General features: G+C 37.4%; 2 protein-coding genes across 3 annotated transcripts; both read left to right on the forward strand.

Moving 5' to 3' along the window:
* The first annotated feature begins 269 nt into the window (after positions 1-269).
* LOC114480575 (E3 ubiquitin-protein ligase TRIM39-like) lies at positions 270-6,113 on the forward strand. Of its 2 annotated transcripts, XM_028474840.1 has the most exons (3): positions 270-380; positions 4,394-5,058; positions 5,113-6,113. In XM_028474840.1, exons 2-3 carry the CDS (start codon positions 4,403-4,405, stop codon positions 6,008-6,010), a joined length of 1,554 nt encoding a protein of 517 aa, XP_028330641.1. In that variant the 5' UTR covers positions 270-380; positions 4,394-4,402; the 3' UTR covers positions 6,011-6,113. The 2 variants fall into 2 exon arrangements, with proteins under 2 accessions (XP_028330641.1, XP_028330640.1); XM_028474839.1 differs by having other exon boundaries at positions 4,394-6,113.
* A 1,735-nt stretch (positions 6,114-7,848) lies between these two features.
* On the forward strand, positions 7,849-19,082 carry LOC114480581 (zinc finger protein 525-like). Its single transcript, XM_028474849.1, has 3 exons — positions 7,849-7,969; positions 14,748-14,849; positions 16,178-19,082. Exons 2-3 carry the CDS (start codon positions 14,820-14,822, stop codon positions 17,255-17,257), a joined length of 1,110 nt encoding a protein of 369 aa, XP_028330650.1. The 5' UTR covers positions 7,849-7,969; positions 14,748-14,819; the 3' UTR covers positions 17,258-19,082.
* Positions 19,083-23,021: the final 3,939 nt, after the last annotated feature.

The raw sequence follows: 23,021 nt of genomic DNA on the forward strand, positions 1-23,021 counted from the left end.
ACTGTCCTGTGTCCATTAATCTGTTGAAAGAGGAATGTTATTTTAACAGTGTTTTCAATAAATTCGACGTTTTCGCCAAGAACAAATTTGAATTTAATAGATAAGGCAGTCGTCAGCAATCTTCTGTCCACCAACCTCTATTTGAGAAACTAAAGTAGAGTGATTCTATTGAACAGAAGAGGGCAGCATCGCGCTTTTTTAAAAAAAACAAAAACAAAAAAACATCCTGCCAGAAACCATTAGTAGAAGAAGAAGTGTGAGCGCGGTAAAAAAAAAAAAATAAAGTGTGCGAGCAGAGCTGTGAGAGACTCCAGTCTGTGTTTGTGAGGAGAAAAGCTGGAAGACACTTCCTGTGTTGTTTGTCAAAGACTCAAAGAGTGGTGAGTAAAGTTGTTCACATTGACTGTTTGGCCACAGGCACAAGTATTTATTCATTTTAATGTGATCATTACTTTATTGTTTTATCCCAACTTAACAGGGGGGGGGGGGCACACACTCACCGCAGCCCAAAAGGTATTTTAATGACGTAACTCGAGCCGTTATCACAGTTTTACAGGCTTTAATGGAGGTCGTAGTAAAACGCCAAAATTAACAATCAAACACACAAAGAACCGTCTTACACCGTCATACACTCACACGACCGTGGGAACAGAATTCGCTCTTTTCCCCGCTTACGCCCGCCCTTTCCTCAGCCTCCCAGCCAATCAACACTCAGAACACATGCAAACAAAGACACACATTGGCAGAGAAAGCTGCACGTAACCATGATGCCTTCACGGCCATAGGAAATCTCAGCATCAGTTAAGCACTTAAAGTAATACACACAAGTGGAACATAACCAGAACATAGAACCCAGTCCGTTCCAGTATGCAGACCAGACCTGAGTGAAGAACACAATCATATTTGTTCCCTGAGCTCCATCAGCACTTGAGGAATGAGCAAAATCAGCAAATATTATTCAGTGAATGTGAACACTGAACAACTAAACACAACACCGTCAATATCCCGTCCCACTCCTAACAGAAATCACTTTAGAAATGATACCACAACAATATAGAAGTGTTTTTGTGTTTATTAAAAAATAATATTCATGTAATACAGATTTTTTTTAAAAAAAAAGTTAAAAATGAAGCCCGAGCCCAATAATCTTAACTCTAAACTACTTGAATAGATGTTTATGTTTTATTTAAACAGTCTTTAAAGCTTTGTTTTTTTCTGAGCACTTGATGAAGTCGTATAGTTTTTAAATTCTGAAATAAATGCTTGGAAAACAGGTTTTGAGGCAGAATAAATAAAATATTAATAATAAAAGTCTGTTATTTAAAAATACCACATGACATGTAATAGTTGAAATAATAATATACTAGGGATGTAACGATTAAACGTAAGGCAGTTCAAAATCGATTCATAGGTATCACGGTTCACATCGATGCTCTGAAAGATGAATCGCAGTACTTTTTTTAAACAGCAGATATATATATATATGTGTCCTTCTCGTCTAAAAGTGTAGGCAGTGGGCGTAATCTGCTACTACTTTCTTTCTGGCCACCATCTACTCTTAAACATGTTCATAAATGATTCTTTACCTCTTTAGCACCGAAAGATTATCTGTAATATTACGTGAATATCTGAAAAGTCACATTTCTTTATTAGATCTGTCTGCTAGCATAGCTTCTCTTCTTCACTGCAAGGATATCTACATGCCAACCGACCACTGGGTTACCAGCGCCCTCTGCTGGTCCAAACAAATATCTGATGTAAATACAGTAAAATTACTGTTTTGTTTTTTTTTTATTATTATTTTTAAGTCCAATTGTTAGGGCACAAAATACATTTTCAGTTGCACTTTTAAAAAGAAAAAGAACTATTATGCAGTTTTGCATTGTTTACTATAGAACCAGAATTTAAATTAATAGGCTTCTTCATTTGTATTATTCCTTTATTTATTTCATTCAAGATTTATTTTTATTTAAATTGCATTGCTTTGAATAGTTTATCAAGGGATTCTTTTGACAATTAAATATAAAAGGAAAATAGTACAGTATTTTCTATTTTTTTTCCCCCCAAAAAATTGAGGAATATTTGTCTACAGTCCCATTTTGTAAAATAAATCGTGAGAGAATCGTATCGTGAACCCAGTATCGTGAATCAAATCGTATCGGGAGTTGAGTGAATCGTTACATCCCTATAATATACTGATCAAAAAACATTTAGAGGCATACATAATATAAAAATAAATAAATTGAAATAATACACCCAATGAGATTATTTTTTATTATATTTTTCATTTATTCAACCAGACAACCATCCATATCTGAGGCTAACACAAAAGCTAGAGATTGATGTTGGTGTTAGTGTGAATTGACGTAAATTTATATATTTTATTTATTTATTCAGTTTATTTCCGAGACATGGTTACATTCACTTTTTTTTTTTTACATTTTTTTTTTTTTACATGCCGAAAAAGGAGACGAGAGAAGCAGTTTGCTTATCTGGGTCCCGTCCCCTGTTTTACCATCGCAAATTTACATGGGTTTACATGTCTCTCTGGTCAAACATTCTTGAGTTGTTCTGAACAGTCCTTTTTTGTGTATTCTCATCTGTAGTCAGTGTTGTCTTTTTTTTAATTTTTTTTTTTATTCCTCCTTCTCTCTATCGTTGTTCGTGTTGGCCTTGTTCCCTGCCAGACGTTGTTAGCATTCCTCCAGTTCAAGAATAGTTCCTCTTTCGAAGGTGTTTGAAAGGTTTTTCCCTTTTCATCCATAATGTCACCACTCGGGAATGTCTCTTTTGGACACACAAGTTTGCAGCTTGTTTTGTCTCTACATCAAGGTTAATCCAGCTGTTGTTAGTTCTATTGGCAGTGTTGTATTTTCCACTGTTAGATTTAACTTGTATAAACACATTATTATATCTTAGTTCATAAGCAAGGTACTAATTTCATTGTACAGGAAAACGTGTTTCTAACTGCACATAAGACAATAAACACTTTGAATTTAAATTTAATGTAATCCTTAATCACCCCACCACCTAGCAATTGAAATGAATAAATGACAGACCTTTTTTACTCTTGGTTTCCACATTTAATTCAGTCTCCGTAAAATAATCACAGTCTGAGTTTTGTTTCCAGTGTTTATATAGATCTGGGTCCATATCCATGATTACCATCAGTAATGTTGTTGTTTAGGTGGATCCTTCGTATTTTCCCAAGTCTTCCATCGTTTTGATGAGGATTGGTTTTCCGTTCTCTTCTCCCAGTGGTGTGATATAAATCCTGCAGTTCCTTGTCCACGTCTAAATGAAGTAGCAAAATGTATTATTCTCATGAGCAAAATATGAAATAACTCATCAAAACCAAAATAAATCAGAATTCACTCAAAACATAAATTTCCAATAATTAGGGAAAGCTTGGTAGCAGGTTTAGATGCATAAACTGATTCTTTTTAAATATTATTTCAACTCATTAAAAAAAAAAGTGACTAACAAGGCTTTGTTTTTTTTTTATCTGCATTAGTGAATTATTAAAAAAAAAAAAAAAAAAAAAAAAAAAGCCAAATTAAAACATGGTTGTACAGAAAACTTTACTTTTATCCTTGTTTTTGAACCAAACCTAATGTAACCAAACTCAAGTGATTGAAAATCTAAATCCTCTATTGCTCTATTGTTGCCATGGCGACAGACATGGTGACAGACAACCCAACCATAAAATATTACAATGTTCTAATTTAATCCCTGGACAGCCCACTCCCACGCCACTCCCATTTTGGAACATTGGAATATTAGAACACTGGAACGTCCTTACCTCTACAGTGATGATGTCATCAGTCTTATCTCCACGGTAGGACCAATGTTCCAATGTTCAAATCCAATCACTGGAGAGCCCACCCCCACGCCCCACACAACACGCTTAACTTGGCTTGTTGTAATCGAGATTCATAGGACATCTTCTGTCTGACGGACAATGTTTGGTTTGGTGAAACTCTCTAACGGAGATAAATCCAGGATATAATTATCTAGCTTCGTAGTATAGCCCCTAAAGGTTTGTGCTATGTTAAACTTTAGTCTGTTATTACACAAGATTTTGGTTATTTTAAAGAAAACATGATTGTACCTGAAAATAAAGTGAGCAAAGAATATAACTTGTAATTTTGAAAAGTTCCAGTGTCAATATGAGAGAACCGTAGAACTAATTTGAACCTTAAACATTCAAACTATTGCACTTTTACATTCAGCTGCTGAGGCACAGCAGACTGTCCACATTACTACAGGAGGACTGAATCAGTGCTAAATACTAGAAGTGATCCCAGTGAGATGGACTCAGAAACATTAGTAAAGGAACGCTCCACAACAATGAGAGTGTCCTGTTAATGTGCTGCTTGTCTCTGTCCCTCAGTGTGTGGACATGTCTGCTGCCTGCAGTGGGACGTCTGAAGATCACTTCCTGTGCTCCATCTGTCTGGAGGTGTTCACTGATCCAGTCAGCACACCATGTGGACACAACTTCTGTGAACCATGCATCAGCACACACTGGGACACCAGTACCACCAGCAGGTGTCCCGTGTGTAATCAGGTCTTCAGCACTAAACCTCAGCTGAAGGTCAACACGTTTATCTCTGAGATGGTTTCTCAGTTCAGACGTGAATCTGAGCAGAAAGCAGCAGCACCAGGAGAAGTTCCCTGTGACGTCTGCACTGGAACCAAAGTGAAGGCCCTGAAGTCCTGCCTGGACTGTGTGATCTCCTACTGTGAGACTCACCTGGAGCCTCATCTGACAGCATCAGGCCTGAGAAGACATCAGCTGGTGGAGCCTGTGGAGAACCTGGAAACCAGGATGTGTACAAAGCACAGCAAACCTCTGGAGCTGTTCTGTCAGAGTGATCAGACATGTGTCTGCTTGATGTGTTCTGTTTTGGAGCACAAGAGTCACCAGTTAGTTCTTCTGAGAGAAGAGTGTGAAGAAAAGAAGGTGGAGCTGGAGAAGACAGATGCTGACCTTCAGCAGATGATCCAGAAGAGACGAGAGAAGCTGGAGGAGATCAGAGAGTCAGTGAGGATCAGGAAGGATGCTGCAGACAGAGGGAAAGCTGAAGGTGTGGAGATGTTCACTGCTCTGATGGAGCTTGTTCAGAGAGGCCTGAAGGAGCTGATGGAGACGATGGAGGAGAAACAGGAAGCAGAAGAGAAAGAGGCTGAAGGTTTGATCAAAGAGCTGGAGGAGGAAATCTCTGAGCTGATGAAGAGAAGCTCTGAGGTGGAGCAGCTCTCCCGCTCTGAAGACCACCTCCACCTCCTCCAACACTTCTGCTCCCTGAAAGCTCCTCCAGCCACCAAGGCCTGGACAGAGGTCATGGTCCGTCCATCATCATATGAGGAGACTGTGCTGAGAGCTGTGGCTCAGCTGGAGGACACACTCAGTGACAAGATGATGAAGATGAAGATGAAGATGATGCAGCAGTTTGCAGTAGATGTGACTCTTGATCCTCTTACAGCTCATCCTAAACTCGTCCTGTCTGATGATGGAAAACAAGTTTATCACAGTGATGAGAAGAAGAAACTTCCAGACAACAAAGAGAGATTTTCTAATTGTTCCTGTGTTTTAGGGAAACAGAGTTTCAGTTCAGGCAGATTTTATTTTGAGGTTCAGGTTAAAGGAAAAACTAAGTGGGATTTAGGAGTGGTTAAAGAATCTATCAACAGGAAGGGAAACATCACTCTGAGACCTAAGAATGGTTTATGGACTGTGATACTCAGAGATGGAAATGTGTATAAAGCATGTGATGATCCTTCAGTCATTCTTCATCTGAAGTGTGTTCCTGAGAAGGTGGGTGTGTTTGTGGACTATGAGGAGGGTGTGGTCTCCTTTTATGATGTAGATGCTGCAGCTCTGATCTACTCCTTCACTCACTGCTGCTTCACTCACAAACTACATCCATTATTTAGTCCCTGTAATAACGATGGTGGTAAAAACTCATCACCTCTGATCATCTGTCCTGTCAATCAAAGTGAATGATCAGTGTCATGATGAAGTCTCACCAACAATAGATTCAATGGTTCTCTGCAACCATTCACTTCTCCAGGTTGGTTACACACTCCATCCAACCTAACATGTATGTTTCTCAACAGTGGGAGGAAACATTTTATTAAAGAAGCTTCACATTTGGTGTTTGGATTGTGATGAAATATGTTTGAAAAAGTGATTTTTTTATTTAAATACCACAAACTTGTTAAATTGTACAAACATGTAAGTTGTTTAATGATTAGTTTAAAGGTGTTAGTGGATGGTAAAATAGGAACATGATTATTTTATATGAAATGTAATGAAAACAAAACAATTGCAGAAATGTATCAAAATAAAGTGTTTTTTAAGTCACTGCTACTCTTACTTATTATCTTAACCTTTAATTAAAGTAAAACTGTGAAGTTTTGGTGTTTAAGATATTGACATTTATTCAACCATCCTTTTACAACACATACAATAATAATTAGTAATTAGATAAATACTCAATGTAATAATATAAAAAGCAAATCTAAAAGAATAACTAATTTTAATAAAATAACTACATTTTTCACATTGTGCCTCAGATCATTTACACATTTTTACCTTTTTTACTTCATTTACTTCAAGCTGTTGGAGATGCAGCTGAAACCCATTTAATTCATTTTTCATTTGTACATTTATGTCTGACTTACACTTTTTATATTTTTCCACTGTTATTTTGTATTTGTTTCATTTGGACTGTGATATTATTTGATGTACATGGGGAATCTATGTTGGTTTGTATTTTCATGAAAGGAATAAATACATTTATGTTGACATTTACTTTGGTTTTTTACCGTCTGCTCTTGTTTAATCGTGTTACTGTAACAAGTGAATTTACCATCAATAAAGATCTATTTTATTCTATTCTATTGTATTTCTTTAACCAGCTCAGAAAGATGAACAACAGAATGTTATTTCCAACATAAACATTGTGTTGTATCCTAGGCTCACTGAAACAGAGCGCCCCCTGTGGTCAAACATGAAACTTATGTGTCGTAAAGGAATGTCATGTTGTAGCTGCTGCTCTTACAGTTTGCCCCCTGGTGGTCAAATAAAGCCATTGCAGTTGATTTCATCACTTCCTCATATCTAAGATTAGTCCTTAGATTTTTTAGACACAGCGTTGCAGCAACAATTGGTCAATGAATGTCCACTGGACATTTATGTTTAAGATCACTGAATTCATTGGAAGTTATAGTTTTTTTTTCATTATTACCTAAAATGAAAGATTTATTTTAAAACGATGATGTATATCCAAGTAAATATTTTTTAAGGATATGGTTTAATTTAGATTATAACACCTGCATGTTTTGTTAAACGGACATTGAAGCTCAAGAACATGTCTTTTGTACTGTTGTGAAGAGGTTTTGGGAAAGAGTTCATGAATCTGTGTATCATTCGTTTTTCATTACGTAACAAAAACATGAAAAACGAAAAAAAAAAAAACACTAATTATTTGATATTTGTTATCGAAACCAAAATTAAAAAACGGAAAACGCCTTGTTTTTCGAATTCAAGCTCTTTTACTTCGGTACAGAAAACGGAAAACGAACACCGTTTTTTGTTTTCTACATTACCGATTTGCCAGAGTTTGACGTACGCACGTTTTTGGGCGTACGTACATTTTGATATAATTTACTTTTTGCAAGTTAGCTGGTCCTCTTGAATGCTGGTCCCCCTATAATCCAGTAGGTGACGGTATGCACCTTGTTTGTAAAAAGAAGAATACGGGTAGTCTGTAGTAAGATGGCGGCGTCAGGACGACGTATCACGTACATTCTCGCGTGGATTTCTATAGGCTCCTCCCTCCCTCACAGACGTCGATAACTTCCTTTCTTTCTCTGTTACAGGGAGGAGAAGAACACGGAGCTTCATTCTGAGTCTGACACTCGTTTAACGACCAGAGCTCCCATTCCGTCAGGACTGAAGGTAAAAACACTACTTTTATGGTTTTACTGAAAGCTTTTGGTGGTTTCAGACCGGTTTTAGAGCGCATTTAGGCTGGTTTGTAGGATTCAGAGCAGTTTTATCTGACGCTAGCGTCCTCATCATGTTATTGTTTAAACTCCGTGAGGATGAAGATATAGTCATTGTTAATGTTCCTGTATTTTTTTCATGCGCAGCTGGAGCATATCATCTTCATATTCACTATTAATTATGGGCTAGAAACAGCGAGGGGACAACCGGCACGTTGTTAGCCTTTAGCCCGCTAGTTAGCCGGTGTTATAGATTAAATGTGTTTATCAAATCAATAGACCCCAGCACTATGGGTACGCTTTATGGACGTAACGTGCCTGTGTTTTCCAATAGTACATGTTTGCACAGCCGGAAACCCTCGGTTTAGGACCCATTGAGTGAGGACCCTCTGTGTAGGATCCAACCGTTTTTCACCACAGCACCTACTAGAGGCCGGATGTCTCAGCCAGAGGCTTGAGGTCTGGGAGCCATTGGTTTAGGACCTTGATATACCAAAATTACAGTTTTTAAACACATTTTTTATTATTCTTGAAAATTGATATGTATTAACACATATGATCATGCAATCGACATTTAGTTGTTAACCTTATACATAACTCAAAAACCTGCCAAATGTGTGTTGTGTTCAAGTATAATCTATACAGGATGCTCACTGGCTTATTTCACAGAAACTGTCATTGTATAGAATAAGCAAATAAATAAATGAAAATACCTTTTTTATTGTGAACACAAACCAACATATTAAAACCACAACACTTGGATGATCGCGCGCATACACTAATATAAATAATTTTTCACTATCAGTTCACATATATATATATATATATATATAGATACACTAACATAGTTTATAATCAGCTCACCAAACAATGTCATTATTTCACAAGCAGATGCTTTAATGACGAAAAATTCTGACCATTGCATTAACAACTCCTACGTTTAGCATTAGGGATGTAACGATTAATCGTTAAGGCAGTTAAAAATCATAGGTATCACGGTTGATATCGATTTTCTGACAATTGAATCGCAGTACTTTTTTTAACCAGCAGAGGGCGCTATCCGTAAGTGTTGGCGGCGGGCGGAGTCTGCTAATACTTTCTTTCTGGCTGCCTTCTACTCTTAAATATGTTAATAAATGATTCATTACCCCTTTAGCACCGAAATAATATCTGTAATATTACTTGAATATCTGTAAAAGTCACGTTTTTCTATTAGCTCTGTCTGCTAGCATAGCTTTTCTTCTTCACTGCAAGATATCTGCATGCCAACCGACCACTGTGTTACCAGCGCCCTCTGCTGGTCCAAACAAATATGATGTAAATCAGTGCAATGACGGTTTTTTTTTTTTTTTAAAGTCCAATTGTTAAGGCACAAAATACATTTTCAGTTGCACTTTTAAAAGAAATAGAACTATTATGCAGTTTTGCATTGTTTATTATTGAACCAGAATTTAAATTAATAGGCTTCATTTTCATTGTATTATTCCTTTATTTATTTAATTCAAGATTTATTTTTAGTTAAATTGCATTGTTTTGAACAGTTTATCAAGGAATTCTTTTGACAATGAAAAATAAAAGGAAAATAATACAGTATTTTCTAGTTTTTTCCCCAAAAAAAATTTGTCTACAGTCCCATTTTGTAAATGAAAAAATCGTGAGAGAATCGTATCGTGAACCCAGTATCGTGAATCGAATTGTATCGGGAGTTGAGTGAATCGTTACATCCCTATTTTGCATACGTTTTCTATTTTTAATTAACCACCAATTTTTTTTAACATGGTTAAATGTTGAGTAGTCTGCATCAGAGCTGAACAGTCTATCTCCCTGAAGGCATCGTGGCTCTGGGGCCACACTACCGCCCATGCCTCACTGCTCCTCTTTTCACAGCACATGGTCTGCCAGGCATAATTTACAGTAGATACGATTCAAAACTAAAACATAGACTTATCGCCATTCATTTTGACACTAAAGTCCACGCTCTAAATCCAGCTCATAAATCTGCGTTCCCAGCTGGCCTTTAGTTAGTGCTGTTGCGGAGAAAATGGTAGGGTCCTAAACTGCGGGTCCTAGATTGATGGTTTCCAGCTTGCCGAGTGGTCTAAGCGCCTGACACAAGAATTCTCCCTTCCGCAGGCGTGGGTTTGAATCTTGCTTTTGTCATATAAAGATTTTTTCATTTTAACATATTTAAGATGGCAAATTCCACCTTTGAAAATACATATACAATAAACATTAACATTTTAGGGTATTTCCTGGGTTAGGGCTAAAATAAAAGGGTTAGAGGGGTATCTAAAAATAAGTACAGGTATACACCTTTTCTTGTGACGTCAGCACTTGACTTAGCAATGCGCGCCGCCATTTTAAGAGTGGTAATCATTTGCCTGACAACCGCTGATTTTGCAGTCTGGCTGATTTTTATCGTATAATGCCCAAATCCTGCGTAGTATTTCGCTATCATAACTACGCCCGGCTGAAGGAAAAGATAGACTTTTACAGAATACCGACAGAAAAAGGCCAGAAACGGAAATTATGGATTCAAGCACTGAGGCAAACAAATGTAGATGGAACTACATGGAGCCCAAAATCAAAGTGTTTCTATGTTTGCAGTAGACATTTCGTTGATGGTAGGTTGTGTATTTTGGGGATCTAATTTTTTCCTGACTGATTTTCTGATATTGAATATGAATTAGCCTAAATTTAAAGTGTAATTTATTCAGTAATGACTGAAATGTTTATGGCTAGTATGTTTAACTTGAAGACAAGCAACGTGAAATTAACAGTAAATATGCAATGCATTGACTTGAACTGTAAGTATGTTAAATAAACAAATGTGCTACATATACCCATTTATGTTGTTGTAATGATATGTTATAGAATATGTAGTTATCTGATTTCGTAATCAGAAAATTTAAACTGTGTGTTGTTGCACTTTTGCTTAAACCTGGGTTAAAGCTTGAAATTGTTGAATTTACTTTTGATTTTGGGATTGTTCTATGCATTTTAACTTTTGAGGACAATCACAGCAATAAAGTTGCACTTTTGACAATAAATCTGATGTCTGCAGTAATTTTTAAGTGCATTAAAAAAAATCCAATCGAAAGATTTTTTTTTTTTTTTTTTTAGGCAAAATCGACCAGCCCTAGGAGATAAGAAGTGTTGCACGTTGAAACTTAAAAATGTTCATACTGGTAGCCCTTTGGACTATACCTATGAAGTAGCTTGGTGACCCCTACACTGTGGACTGGGCTTAGTATATTTCAGTTTAGTGATGTCACCGTTACGGATTTTCTTGGTACGATTATTGTCAGAAACATATATTATAAATAGGGATGTAACAATTTGATTCACGATACCGGGTTCACGATACGATTCTCTCACGATTTATTTTACAAAATGGGAATGTAGACTAATATTCCTTTATTTTTTGGGGGGGAAAAAATAGAATATACTGTACTATCCCTTGATAAACTATTCAAAACAATGCAATTTAACTAAAAATAAATCTTGAATGAAATAAATAAAGGAATAATACAATTGAAGAAGAAGCCTATTAATTTAAATTCTGGTTATATAGTAAACAATGCAAAACTACATAATAGTTCCTTTTCTTTTTAAAAGTGCAACTGAAATGTATTTTGTGCCTTAACAATTGGACTTTAAAGAAAAAACAGTGCACTGTCAGATATTTGTTTGGACCAGCAGAGGGCGCTGGTAATTCAGTGGTCGGTTGGCATGCAGATATCCTTGCAGTGAAGAAGAGAAGCTATGCTAGCAGAAAGAGCTAATAGAAAAACATGACTTTTACAGATATTCACGTAATATTACAGATATTCTTTCAGTGCTAAAGGGGTAAGGAATAATTTATGAACATGTTTAAGAGTAGATGACGGCCAGAAAGAAAGTAGTAGCAGATTCCGCCCGCCGCCTACACTTTTAGATGAGAAGGATATATAGCGCCCTCTGCTGTTTAAAAAAGTACTGCGATTCAATTTTCAGAGCGTCGATGTGAATCTTGATACCAATGAATCGATTTTTAACTGCCTTACGATTAATCGTTACATCCCTTTTTTAACTTATTCAAAATAAGGACCAGAAGAAAAAAATGTGAAATTTACTGAAGTAGCATTCATAAAGAGGGATGACTGTAGTCAATATTCGGCATGGGTTTGCCGGGTCCGCGCCGACACCGGCCAGACTGCGGGTTCAATGTTTCCAGAGCGCACACCTTATCCTCGTCTCAAGGACGAAGAGAATATGTATTGGGTGTTGTGGGCTGAAACGTTTGTGAACCCCTGTACAATTACTCTTTTTAGTACCGCAAAAAAAGCTTGTTCCTCAGGGCCAAAGTTGAAAAAATTCTGTTTCCTCCTTCACTTCTTATTCCACATTTTGTAAAAAGTCAGCTCCAAACGGGCGAGTTGGATTTTTCTAGCTACCCGACGTCCTTCTGAGTGGCAGGTCAGGAGAAAGCAGGGTTTAGTTACTCTTTAAGTAGAATTTTATTAACAAGTGTTTCCTCAAAAACAAATTGAAATCACTAGATTATGCTGCCCTGTTATGTAGCAAGTGTGCACAGTACTTTAATGTGCATACTTGCTACATCACTTTTGTTCAGCAAAGTAAAGACTATAGTTGTCACGATTCCAAAATGAGTAACCACGATACTATACCAGACAAAGTTTCATGGTTCCAGGTAATATCGCGACACTGAAGGCTTTTTTAATTAATATTTTTATGAACTGCAATGTATTTGTACAAATTAGAAATACTTATTAATTACTTACAGTGTTGTTTGGTGCATGATAAGAGTACATGAACAAAAGCATATAAGCAATAAAAAACTAATAAATGAAGTTAGAATTTATATGGTTGAAATTAAAAAATAATCATTCAGTTTCCTTTGCACATCAATTTATGTTTAACGAATCTAAATAATCATTAGAATAACAAATCCACTGTCTTAAAAAAATTATTTGACAATCATGCTTTTTCTCCAACCTAATAAACCATAGAGGATAAAATACAATAAAGAGGAACTTTGTATGCATTTTCTGGGTGACGTCACTGGTGTTTTGAGGTTGGATGTCATCCCTCTTTTGGCTCCTGGTGATGGCGCCTGTACAGTGGATCTCCTATTGTTTTACCGTCTCTGCCTCGTTTAAAGCCAAAATAGTTCCAAATGGGACTTTTGGAGTTTGGTGTTTTTGAACAAAATTTGTGATGCCACTGACAACGACGCCACCGCGGCATACTCGCCACTCTGGCCCAGTGCTTCTGCCATGTGTTGTCTCGTGTTTGTGACTGTAAGCCGTGCACTCGTCCAGGCGAGACAGAACTTTAGCTTGTTTGTTTTGAATTTCTATCGAAGCGGAGCTGTCTTCATGGAGTTCGTTCTTGCCGGCAGAAACACACAAACAGCCAATCAGCTAACAGACATGCGAACCCAGAGTGAGGAAACAGCCTATCATATCTTTGGACGTCACCAGTAACAGGCAAACAGCCAATCATTCAGCAGCTGTGGAGTTCAGTTGCAGTGGTTGCAATGTTGGTTTGTTTTCAAGCGAGTAGCATGCAATGAACGTAGACTGTGCAGTGAGAAGCCGGGAGGAGAGTAGAAGCAGCCGCTATGTAGCAGAAACTGGCACCGGTAGTATCGTAATCCACGGTAGTACCGTCGTGTAGATTTTTTAGTAAAGTAGGAACCCGTACAGTTTGGCACCGTGGGTATTATGCAACTATAGTTTAGAAAATAAAACATGTTTTGCATGTCAACTGTACTTAGAACAAGTTTAAGTTGCTTACAGACATTTTGAAAAGTACCCTGACTTAAATGATCTTTTATCCAGTTTTTTCTGTTTAGGGTGATGACTTTAAATAAGTACATTGGTTGTTTTTACTGGTCAATAACTTAAAAGTAGTCTTTATAATGTAAAAGAAAAAAAATCATGTGATTTATTTTTTTTTCTTTTTTTTTTTTCCCCCAATCTGGCCAACCCCTACTTTCCTAATATTTTATCTTATTTTTCACAAATGGTCCATGTGAACAGAATAATTTTTAATCAATTCCTTTTTCTTTCCAATCAGTTCATTCCAGATTCCACTCCAGCTCTTCTAATAAATAAGTCAGTTTTTCTCATCTCTGATGTTGCTGACTTTCGTTCTCTGTTTGAGTATCACTGGGTCAACATTTTTGAACGTTCTACACTACAAAATTAGTCATGAAAATATGTATAATTTGTACTGATATCGGATCGACCACTACGCAAGGTTGCAGTAACGGTATCATATCTGAAGTGATAAAGTTGTGTTGGGACATCCCTAGTTTAAAAAGTACCTTTCCTTGACCTTTAATAGTCCTCTAATTATTTAATAAGGATCAACTTGGAGCGTCTCTTTCAGGAGTTTGATCTCACTGCTGTGGTGAAATGCTGCACACACAAGCAAGTTGGACTTTCATTAGTTCACAGAGGGGAACCAATCAGTGCAGAGGAGGGAGGAGCTCTCAGGTCATTAGCCAATCATGTTCATTCTTCCTGCAGAACAAAGTCAAATCGTTTCCACTGAAAACATTCATTTACAAATCCATGGGAATTTAAATTATTCAGCCACAAAATCAAAGCATTTTCCTCCACATCATGTGATCTCTGATCCAAGTAAATTTCAAAGTGATAACACTGTCATGGATGGATGAATTAATCCTTCATGTTCATTCTGTCTCTTCCATCCTTCAGGTGGAGCTCATTCCATGCTGATGTCACAGGTGAATGGAGGCGTCTGAAGGAGGATTGTAGAACCACTCAGCCATGACAGCAAACATGGACTCCTCAGAAAAGGTGAGAAATGAGTGGATTGAAGTCTTTCAGCAAAGGTGGAACAAAACCAGTGAATGTGGAACCAGTGAAGGACACCTTAACTGGGAGTTTCCACTGGATACGTCTCCGCTGCACCACGGCACCCATCTGGTTTTCCTCCGCCGTCCGGTAATCCCCACCGGTTGCGTTTTGAGTGCGCCACGGTGCACTCTGGTTGAACGGCTGTGACTTCACAAGACGGAGCAGTTCTCACGATATTTATATAATCGCGCGAGAACGCAGTTAAATGTATGTGTTATAAACGCAACAATAAACAGGTCAGTGTTCCTAACGAAGGAGAACAAGAAGGTTGGACTCTGGATTTGTCATAGCCACATTTTTCATCAACAGCCAACAGAGAAGAGATAAAACTGCATCAGTATGAACTAAAGTAAAGTTGCTGCAGTTTACAGTGAGTTACAGTATGAGAGGAAACAATATAGTGAATGTGATTTTGTTTTTACACATTAAGACGTTTTGGTGATGTATTTACTTGAAATATCATCTGGAGGATTTTATTTTGAAAAGTAACCCGATATTTTATTGCGGAATACGTGCTTAACTTCCTGTTTAGCTTCATTTGCTCTGTGCCAATTGATGCGTTGTGCTCCGGTGTCCGCCAGAAATGGAAGCCCTGCGTATATCTGGCGGAGGGCACCAGACTACTGCATCTGGGAAGGAGCAGACACGCACCGCAGTGGACCCGGTGGAATTTAACACATAAAATAAAGTGGAAACCGGTGACGCGGCGGTAATGCAGCGGAGCCGCATCCAGTGGAAATTGGGTGTTAAAGCTGAATATCAGGACTTGTGGTGGAACATGTACAACAACAAATCAGCCATAACATGATGAACCCTGATAAGAAATGTCAGCTTTTACACATATTCTTTAATAATGCATTGTGTGAATAAGAAGATCCTCCAAGAATCACATGTTGTTGTTAGACTTTGTTTCCATTTCAGGCTCTAGAACCAGTTCAGATCAACTTGTTCTCACTGTGTGTGACATCACTGATCTGACTCTTATTGTTTAAATACTTTATTCTGAGCTCATACTGCAGTTTATTTGGGCAGCAAAGGAACAGCTACAGTTACAAGCAGCAACTAGCAACACAATCAGAAGGAGGTCATCATGCTGGTAAATTTTGGTTCCTGTCGTCCATGTGGATGTTCCATTGAAGTTGAGTTCCTACTGAAGCCTAATGCTATGTCTGACCCATCTTTAACAGCCACTGTTCTTTCTAGGGAACACATTCAAAAACAAATGTTTGTTTGGTTCCTTCTGTGTTTAATCTCTAACTGTTCTACAGGACTCTGGAAGCCAGAACAAAGTGACACCTCAACGCTCTCAGGACAACAAAGCTCAGCCAAAACAAAAAAACAAATCTAAGAGAAAAACTTCGGCCAAGAAGAAAAGAGTTAAACAGCGCCAAGCTGGAGTTAAAGCACATACATGTGGCCAGTGTGGAAAGACCTTTCCCAAGAAATCAAAGCTCATTAGACATAAACTAATCCATTCTGGTAAAAAACCATTCAGGTGTGATGAGTGTGGAAAGGCTTTTAACCAGATTGCTAACTTAACAACACACAAAATTGTTCATACTGGAGAGAAAAGGTTTAAATGTGACGAGTGTGGAAAAGCTTTTGCTCAGAAGCAGAGGCTGGAACGCCATCAGCTTGTTCACAGTGGAGAGGAACCACACGTGTGTGATGAATGTGGAGAGGCCTTTAGTCTGAAGGGTGACTTATTACAGCATCAACTTATCCATATAGAACCTAAACCGTACAGATGTGGGGATTGTGGAAAGACTTTTAGGCAATCTGAAGACCTCAGTAAACATGTATTCATTCATCGTGGAATCAAAGCCTACAGATGTGAACAGTGTGGAAAGGCTTTTACACTAAGATCAGATTTAACGACACACACGAAAACTCACTCCAGAGCAGAATTGTATCGCTGTGACCACTGTGGGAAAAAATATAAACAGAAACTAAAGCTCACCATCCATCTGAGATCTCACACTGGACATGAAGTGTATCGCTGTGACCAGTGTGACAAAGATTTTACAACATATGGAGATTTTAAACGTCACCAAATCCACCACTCATCAGAAAAGTCTCGTAAATGTGACACATGTGGAAAATCTTTCAAGAGCAAATTAAGCTTTCGTCTCCACCAACGAGTTCATGAGAAGAATGTTTTCAGACGTGACCAGTGTGGGAAGACCTTCAGCACTTCATCTGTTCTCCACTCACATCTCTGTGTGGATGGAGACATGGAGCAGCAATCATCTTCACATCCCAGCGACACACGGATGGTGATGACACCTTCTGGTTCCAGTGTTAAACTGAAGAACCCAGTGATCAGGCTGCGCAGGATTCCAATATAAACCTGCTGTCAGCTGGAAAGTGGACACAAACAGTTCATAAAGTTGTTGATCTTTAAAGGTGTGGTCTGAAAGAAAAGATCAATACAATGATCAGTTGGAAAAAGAGCAGGAAGAAGTTTCCCTTTGTTCAGTTTTTGAATCAGAATTCCTTTATTAATCCCAGGGAGAAATTGCTCATGTTACAGCCACAGAAAAGAACAACCAGGGGGGGTGAATCGTCATCATTGTCGTAGGCTGTTTACCGCTCCTTGCACGCTGGAGGTTCAATTTGTGCCACACATCTAGCATACACAAACGGATGTAGTTTCTACATATTACTCCACGGCGGACTAATATGTGGAGTAATGACCTGCTTGGAACAGGTCACAGGATTGGACTAGACCGGTTTCACTTGACGGGGAGAACCACAATAGGAATCATTTAATCGGCCATTAAAAATTGAATCCACTGAAAGTGGCCCCTTCATGATAAACGCTGTTTTCATGAAGGATTCGTTCATTAATTCTCCCACCCCGCACACCTCCCGCTCCAGAGCTAAACATGTCAGATCGACCACCTGCAACATCGACTAAACTGCCAAAAAAAACTATGCAACTCATCACGCACTCCTAAATACAGAGCCGAGCACTTCTCGCTGAACTTTAGTGTCTGTGAAGCTCCACCCGTTTCTGGTGAAGCTATAAACAGTGAGGGGAGGGGCATAGCAGCCTCCGTCAGCTTCACCTGCTCAGTGTTTAATATGAACATCTCATCAGTGCTACAGAAGATCTGTGGGAACAAGTTGTGTTTTTGTGGACCTGGACTCTGAAACATTGTATGTTCATAATAACTTGATAGTTTCTAATATTCTGGCTTCTAGTGGTGAAATAACTGATGCATCTTGTGTCTATATGTGTCTAATTATCTGGAATAATATCATCAGGATTATTTAAATTAAGTTGATCAAAACTTAGTAAACCTGCTCAGATTCATTCATATATCTTTATATGACTTTTGATTATAAATAATTAAAAAGGAGCAGTAAGAATAATCCATGTCAGTACAATCTTTAGCTACCTTTCAATTGGAGCTTACATGTGGTTTTAAATTACACTTTCATTTTGGCATAAATTTCTGTTTAATAAGGGTTTTCTTTTTTTTCTTTATTATTCATTTTGTTTACTCACAGAAGTTGAAATTAATATTATTTTTTTTTTGAAAAAAAAATAGATACAATTTCTTTTAAAAAAAAACAGAATTAAAAAAATAACAATGTGGAAAACGGAATTAGAAGGAAAAGAATAAAATGTATTTTATAGTGCCCGATGCATGTCCTGTTAATGTTTGCCAGTTAATTCAATTCAATTAAATTTTATTTGTATAGCACAGAATACAACAAAGTCATCTCAAAGGGTTTAGCAATATAAAATTCATAGTAAGAAAGAAAGAACCCTACGATGAAAGTGCAGCTGAGAACAAAGCAAAAGCAGTGGAGAAAGAAAGAGTGTCTGGTAAAAAGCTCATGGATCAATAAAGCTAGAGGCGTGTCCAGACCAAAAGAGGAAAGAAACAAGGCACATGATGGAAACTGTTAAAATGATTATAAAACCAGTAGCTCAACAGCAGTGGTGTTAAGTAACAAAGCAAATAACTGTACAAATGTTAGGTACTTTTACTTTAATAACACAATTCTTCATATATGTTTTTCACAAACCACAATTTAAGTGGCATGAAATACATGGTTTTTTTTTTTTTTTTTCTCGCTTGAAGAAAATGGTGTATTTTGTCTAAATGTACTCTTCAGAGTGTTCAAGATTGCTTGTGTTAAAATAAAAAAAAAATCTGAGAGGATCCCGTATGATGTATTTTTTTTTTTTTTGTCACCTTTTTCATGCCTTTGGTGTTTGCATGTCTGTCTATATCAGGGCTGTCAAACTCATTTTAGTGGAGGGTTCAAATACGGGCCAGTTTGGGGTCCAAAGGGCTGCAGATTATAGGAAAACCAGCACTAGTTTTTTTTATACTTCCACCTATAAATGTAAAGTATGTAAGGCACAACTATTTAATTAGTGACAGATATCAGTCCCTGTTGGATCTTAGTGAGCAACTTTGCTTTAATGTTGGAAAAGTTGTGGAATAATTTAAGAAAAATTGCAGAATTCTCAAAAATTGACAGTTTATTTAATTTTGGGGTGTTTAGAGGTGAAATATCTACAACTGAATTAGTTTATAATTTCCACAATAATTCATGTTTTCTGTAATTTTTACTTTCTCCTGTGCTCTGAATTAGATGCTCTAAAGGGCTGAATGTGGACCCAGGCCTTGATTTTGACACTTATTCCATATGAAAGACAGTCTAGGATGTTCATCATGTTTGTGTACTGTACATAATAAATAGTCACCTTCTCTACAGTTTATAAAAACTAGTGACATTCCAATAGATGTAATAATCAGATTCTAATTTCTAGATGAATATACATGCTGTTAATGCAGCCCTTCTTCATTCATGTACCTTTGTTTCTTTTCTCTGTAAAGGGATTCATATTTGTAATGAGTTTTAAATGAGTATCTAAGATGTCACATAACTGTATTTTCTTGATTTTAGATTAGATTTGTGTAAGGAAAAGTATGTTTTTCAGTTGAAGAGAGTGTGATCAAATGGTTCCTGATGGGGAAACCCTGCCTATAGCCTGTGAATGGATCATGCATTGTGCTGAATGAATATCAGGGGTAGGGGAGCCCAAAGTGTCCAAACACTCCCATTTTATCGCCATATTTACATTTCTATCAACTCATTGATTACAGCTCATAGATTTATTCTAAGTGATATTTGTAACTCTGAAATGTTATTTGATCTTTTCTCTAGCCTGTCTAGGCCTTCTTTAGAAGTTAGAATTTTCTATGAAATCATGATAAATCCTAAAGTTCTTTAATGTTTGTCTGACATGAAGTTGCCCTCAATGTGAATGTAATGATATCAAATGTTCAGTGAAGCTTTGTTCCTTTAAATAAAGACGTGTTATTGTCTGTGCTGAATTTCTTTGAACAGAGAAACATATCAGAGAGAGCTTTTGATTTGATAGCACATAATCCTCCATCAAACACACATGGTTCCCTTGAGAAGAACATCCACTGGATGGATCTAAGAACAGGCTTTGAAGGTTCCTCTGGAAACTGAGTGCTAAGTGAAGCTAGAGTTTAAAAATGACTTTTAGAGTGCTTTCACATCCAGTCGTGATGTCTTTCCAACACATTTTGACAAAATTAGTTGAACAAGTGCAGAAATTATTACATTTTTCCAACATTAATATATTTTCTTTCAGATTTAGTGTTGTATCAACATTGGCGACGGTTAAAGAGTTCCTGTTTTAGTACTAGAAGGGGATGAAGTTTTCCCTTTGAACACCACTGATTAAGGGTCTCCCTGTATATGGATTCAGAGTGGAGGTGTGTCCAGCTTAAGCACATATCTAAGTGTGGAAATGAATATATGAAGTTGTATATACAGATGTAAGGGATAGACAAGAAGTGATAATTATAATAGTTATTGTTTCATGCAGATTTAAATAAGGTGCCCCTTAAGTTGGAGTTAAAATGTCTTATGTCACTTAAGTAATTAATACCTTGAATTCTTGTCGAACTGTCTACTTTCCAATAACAAACCATATTATATTGCATAAACCACAGAAAACAAGTTCAACCTATTTACACAATAACTACAACAGCACTATGCTCACTAAGCTTGAATATATACAATTTGTAAGTCAAAAGCGTAAGAAAGAAATGAAACTTAACGTGGTTTCAGTTGTGCGAACATGTGTGAGACAGAACTATGAGATCAATATGAAGATGAGAACTATGTGACTGTAAGTACTTTAAGGCCCAATTGGAATTTAAGAAACAGGGTACTTCAAGTTTAGATGAAAAGTTTGGTCTGTCTCTGTGGCAGATGGTTGGTTGATGCTGGAAGTCTGAATCTGTGAATATCTGCCGACTTTACCGATCAGTGTTACGATCCAAATAGTATCCAGATAATCTGGTGACTTTTGCTCCCGCTCCGGACATAAAAAGAAGCAACGCATAAGTCACATTACTGGTGAATTGATAAATAAATCTACTGGTGCCCCTCATTTCTTATGATCAACTTCCGTGTGTGTTGACGGCTGCTGTTAGCGGTATTTATAACGTGCAAAATATTTTTTCACTACCCTAAAAAAAGCTGTAATTTTTTGTTGCTAAAGTGTCAAATGGTAGAAGTTCTAATATTGTTCCTCACACCAGCCTCACAGTTAATGGCCAGTCACCAGTTTATTTAGATACTATTTGGACCGTAACACCGCAAAACAAAACTACAGCGTGAGCAGCTTTTTATGAGCTAAAACATCCACAGACTGAATGAAAACATGAGTAGGACCAGAAAACTGCTGAAATAAATCCTAAACAGTCCTATTGTGTGAGGAGACCTGGTCCAGGACCTGGGACACCAGGTGCAGCTTACTTCAGTTCTCGTTCTCATTTCTCCACAAATATCACACAAACAGAACAAGATTAAAAAAAAACAAACAGAAAAACGCTGTTTATTTGTTTTTTCTGTATTTCTGTCTTGGTTTTAAATCGGAATAACCAAAGAACAAGGGGTACACGAATTCCTAATGCTATATAAACACAGCCACAAAAACAAAGTTAGCTTGCTAACATACCTTATTAAGTGGTCGCTACAGCATCAGCAGACTCTGCTCCTCCAGATCACAGATGTAGGTTTAAAATCCACTTTTTACAGCATTGTTCTGTGAGCTTTTTACATTTCTCATCCTTGTGAACGACAATCTTCGGTACTATATTAAATCTCTTTTCCTTTTCTCAGTTAGAACGATTGGAACAGTCGTAAACTACACAAAATATGGGCATTTTGATGATTTCAGATGTCACATTCTCAAGCTTCCTGCTCTCCATCTGAATTTAGCACTTTAGCTTTGTCGCGATGCAGCAATGTGAGTGATGTCACGTGAATCAACAGAGCAGGCCATAGACATATTAACATTACAGCAGCTCTAGGGTACGTTCAATAGCACAAATGTTAAACAATTACACCACAGTATAATATATCTATGTAGCAGACTCCCGTCCGCTGTCAGTGAATGGACAACCAGATATCTTTGATTAATAAAAAGCTCCCCTGTAGTGGCAGAGTGGAAGAGTGTGTGTGGGGGGGCACAGTAGGTCAGCTGGGGGGGCACTGCCCGCGAATGCCCCCCCATGACGCCGACACTGCCTCCAATTGGAGTCGTTTGATATTTTTGTACCAAAATGTATGCCTTACTGTAGCTTTACCTCATTTTCAAAGCGTCGAAAAAAAAATTTTGCACAAAATTTTAGAGCTCCATTTCGAGGCGATTGAAATTTTTTTGCCAAATTTTATGCCTCCATTTCGAGGAGATTGAAATTGCCTTACTATAGCTTTATTCTGTTGAGTGGTGTTTGAAATTTTTTTGCCTGTTTTTATGCCTTACCTCCCTTTCGAGGCGTTAAAAAAAAGGCATTTTTTGGCTTCCTATAGACTTACCTTTGTTTTGAAGCACCAATTTTTATGCCTTACGATAGCCTTACTGCTGTTTTAAGACGTTTGGAATTTTTTCGCCCAATTTTAGGCCTTACTATAGCCGTACCTGTGTTTCAAGGCGTTTGAAATTTTTTGCACCAATTTTTTTGCCTTACAAATAGCCTTACCTCCATTTCAAGTCTTTTAAAAAAAAATGGCTACAATTTTTGCCTCACTGTAGCCTTA

The sequence above is a fragment of the Gouania willdenowi genome, chromosome 18 (genome assembly GCF_900634775.1).
Source record: "Gouania willdenowi chromosome 18, fGouWil2.1, whole genome shotgun sequence".
In the NCBI taxonomy this organism is placed as follows: domain Eukaryota; kingdom Metazoa; phylum Chordata; class Actinopteri; order Blenniiformes; family Gobiesocidae; genus Gouania; species Gouania willdenowi.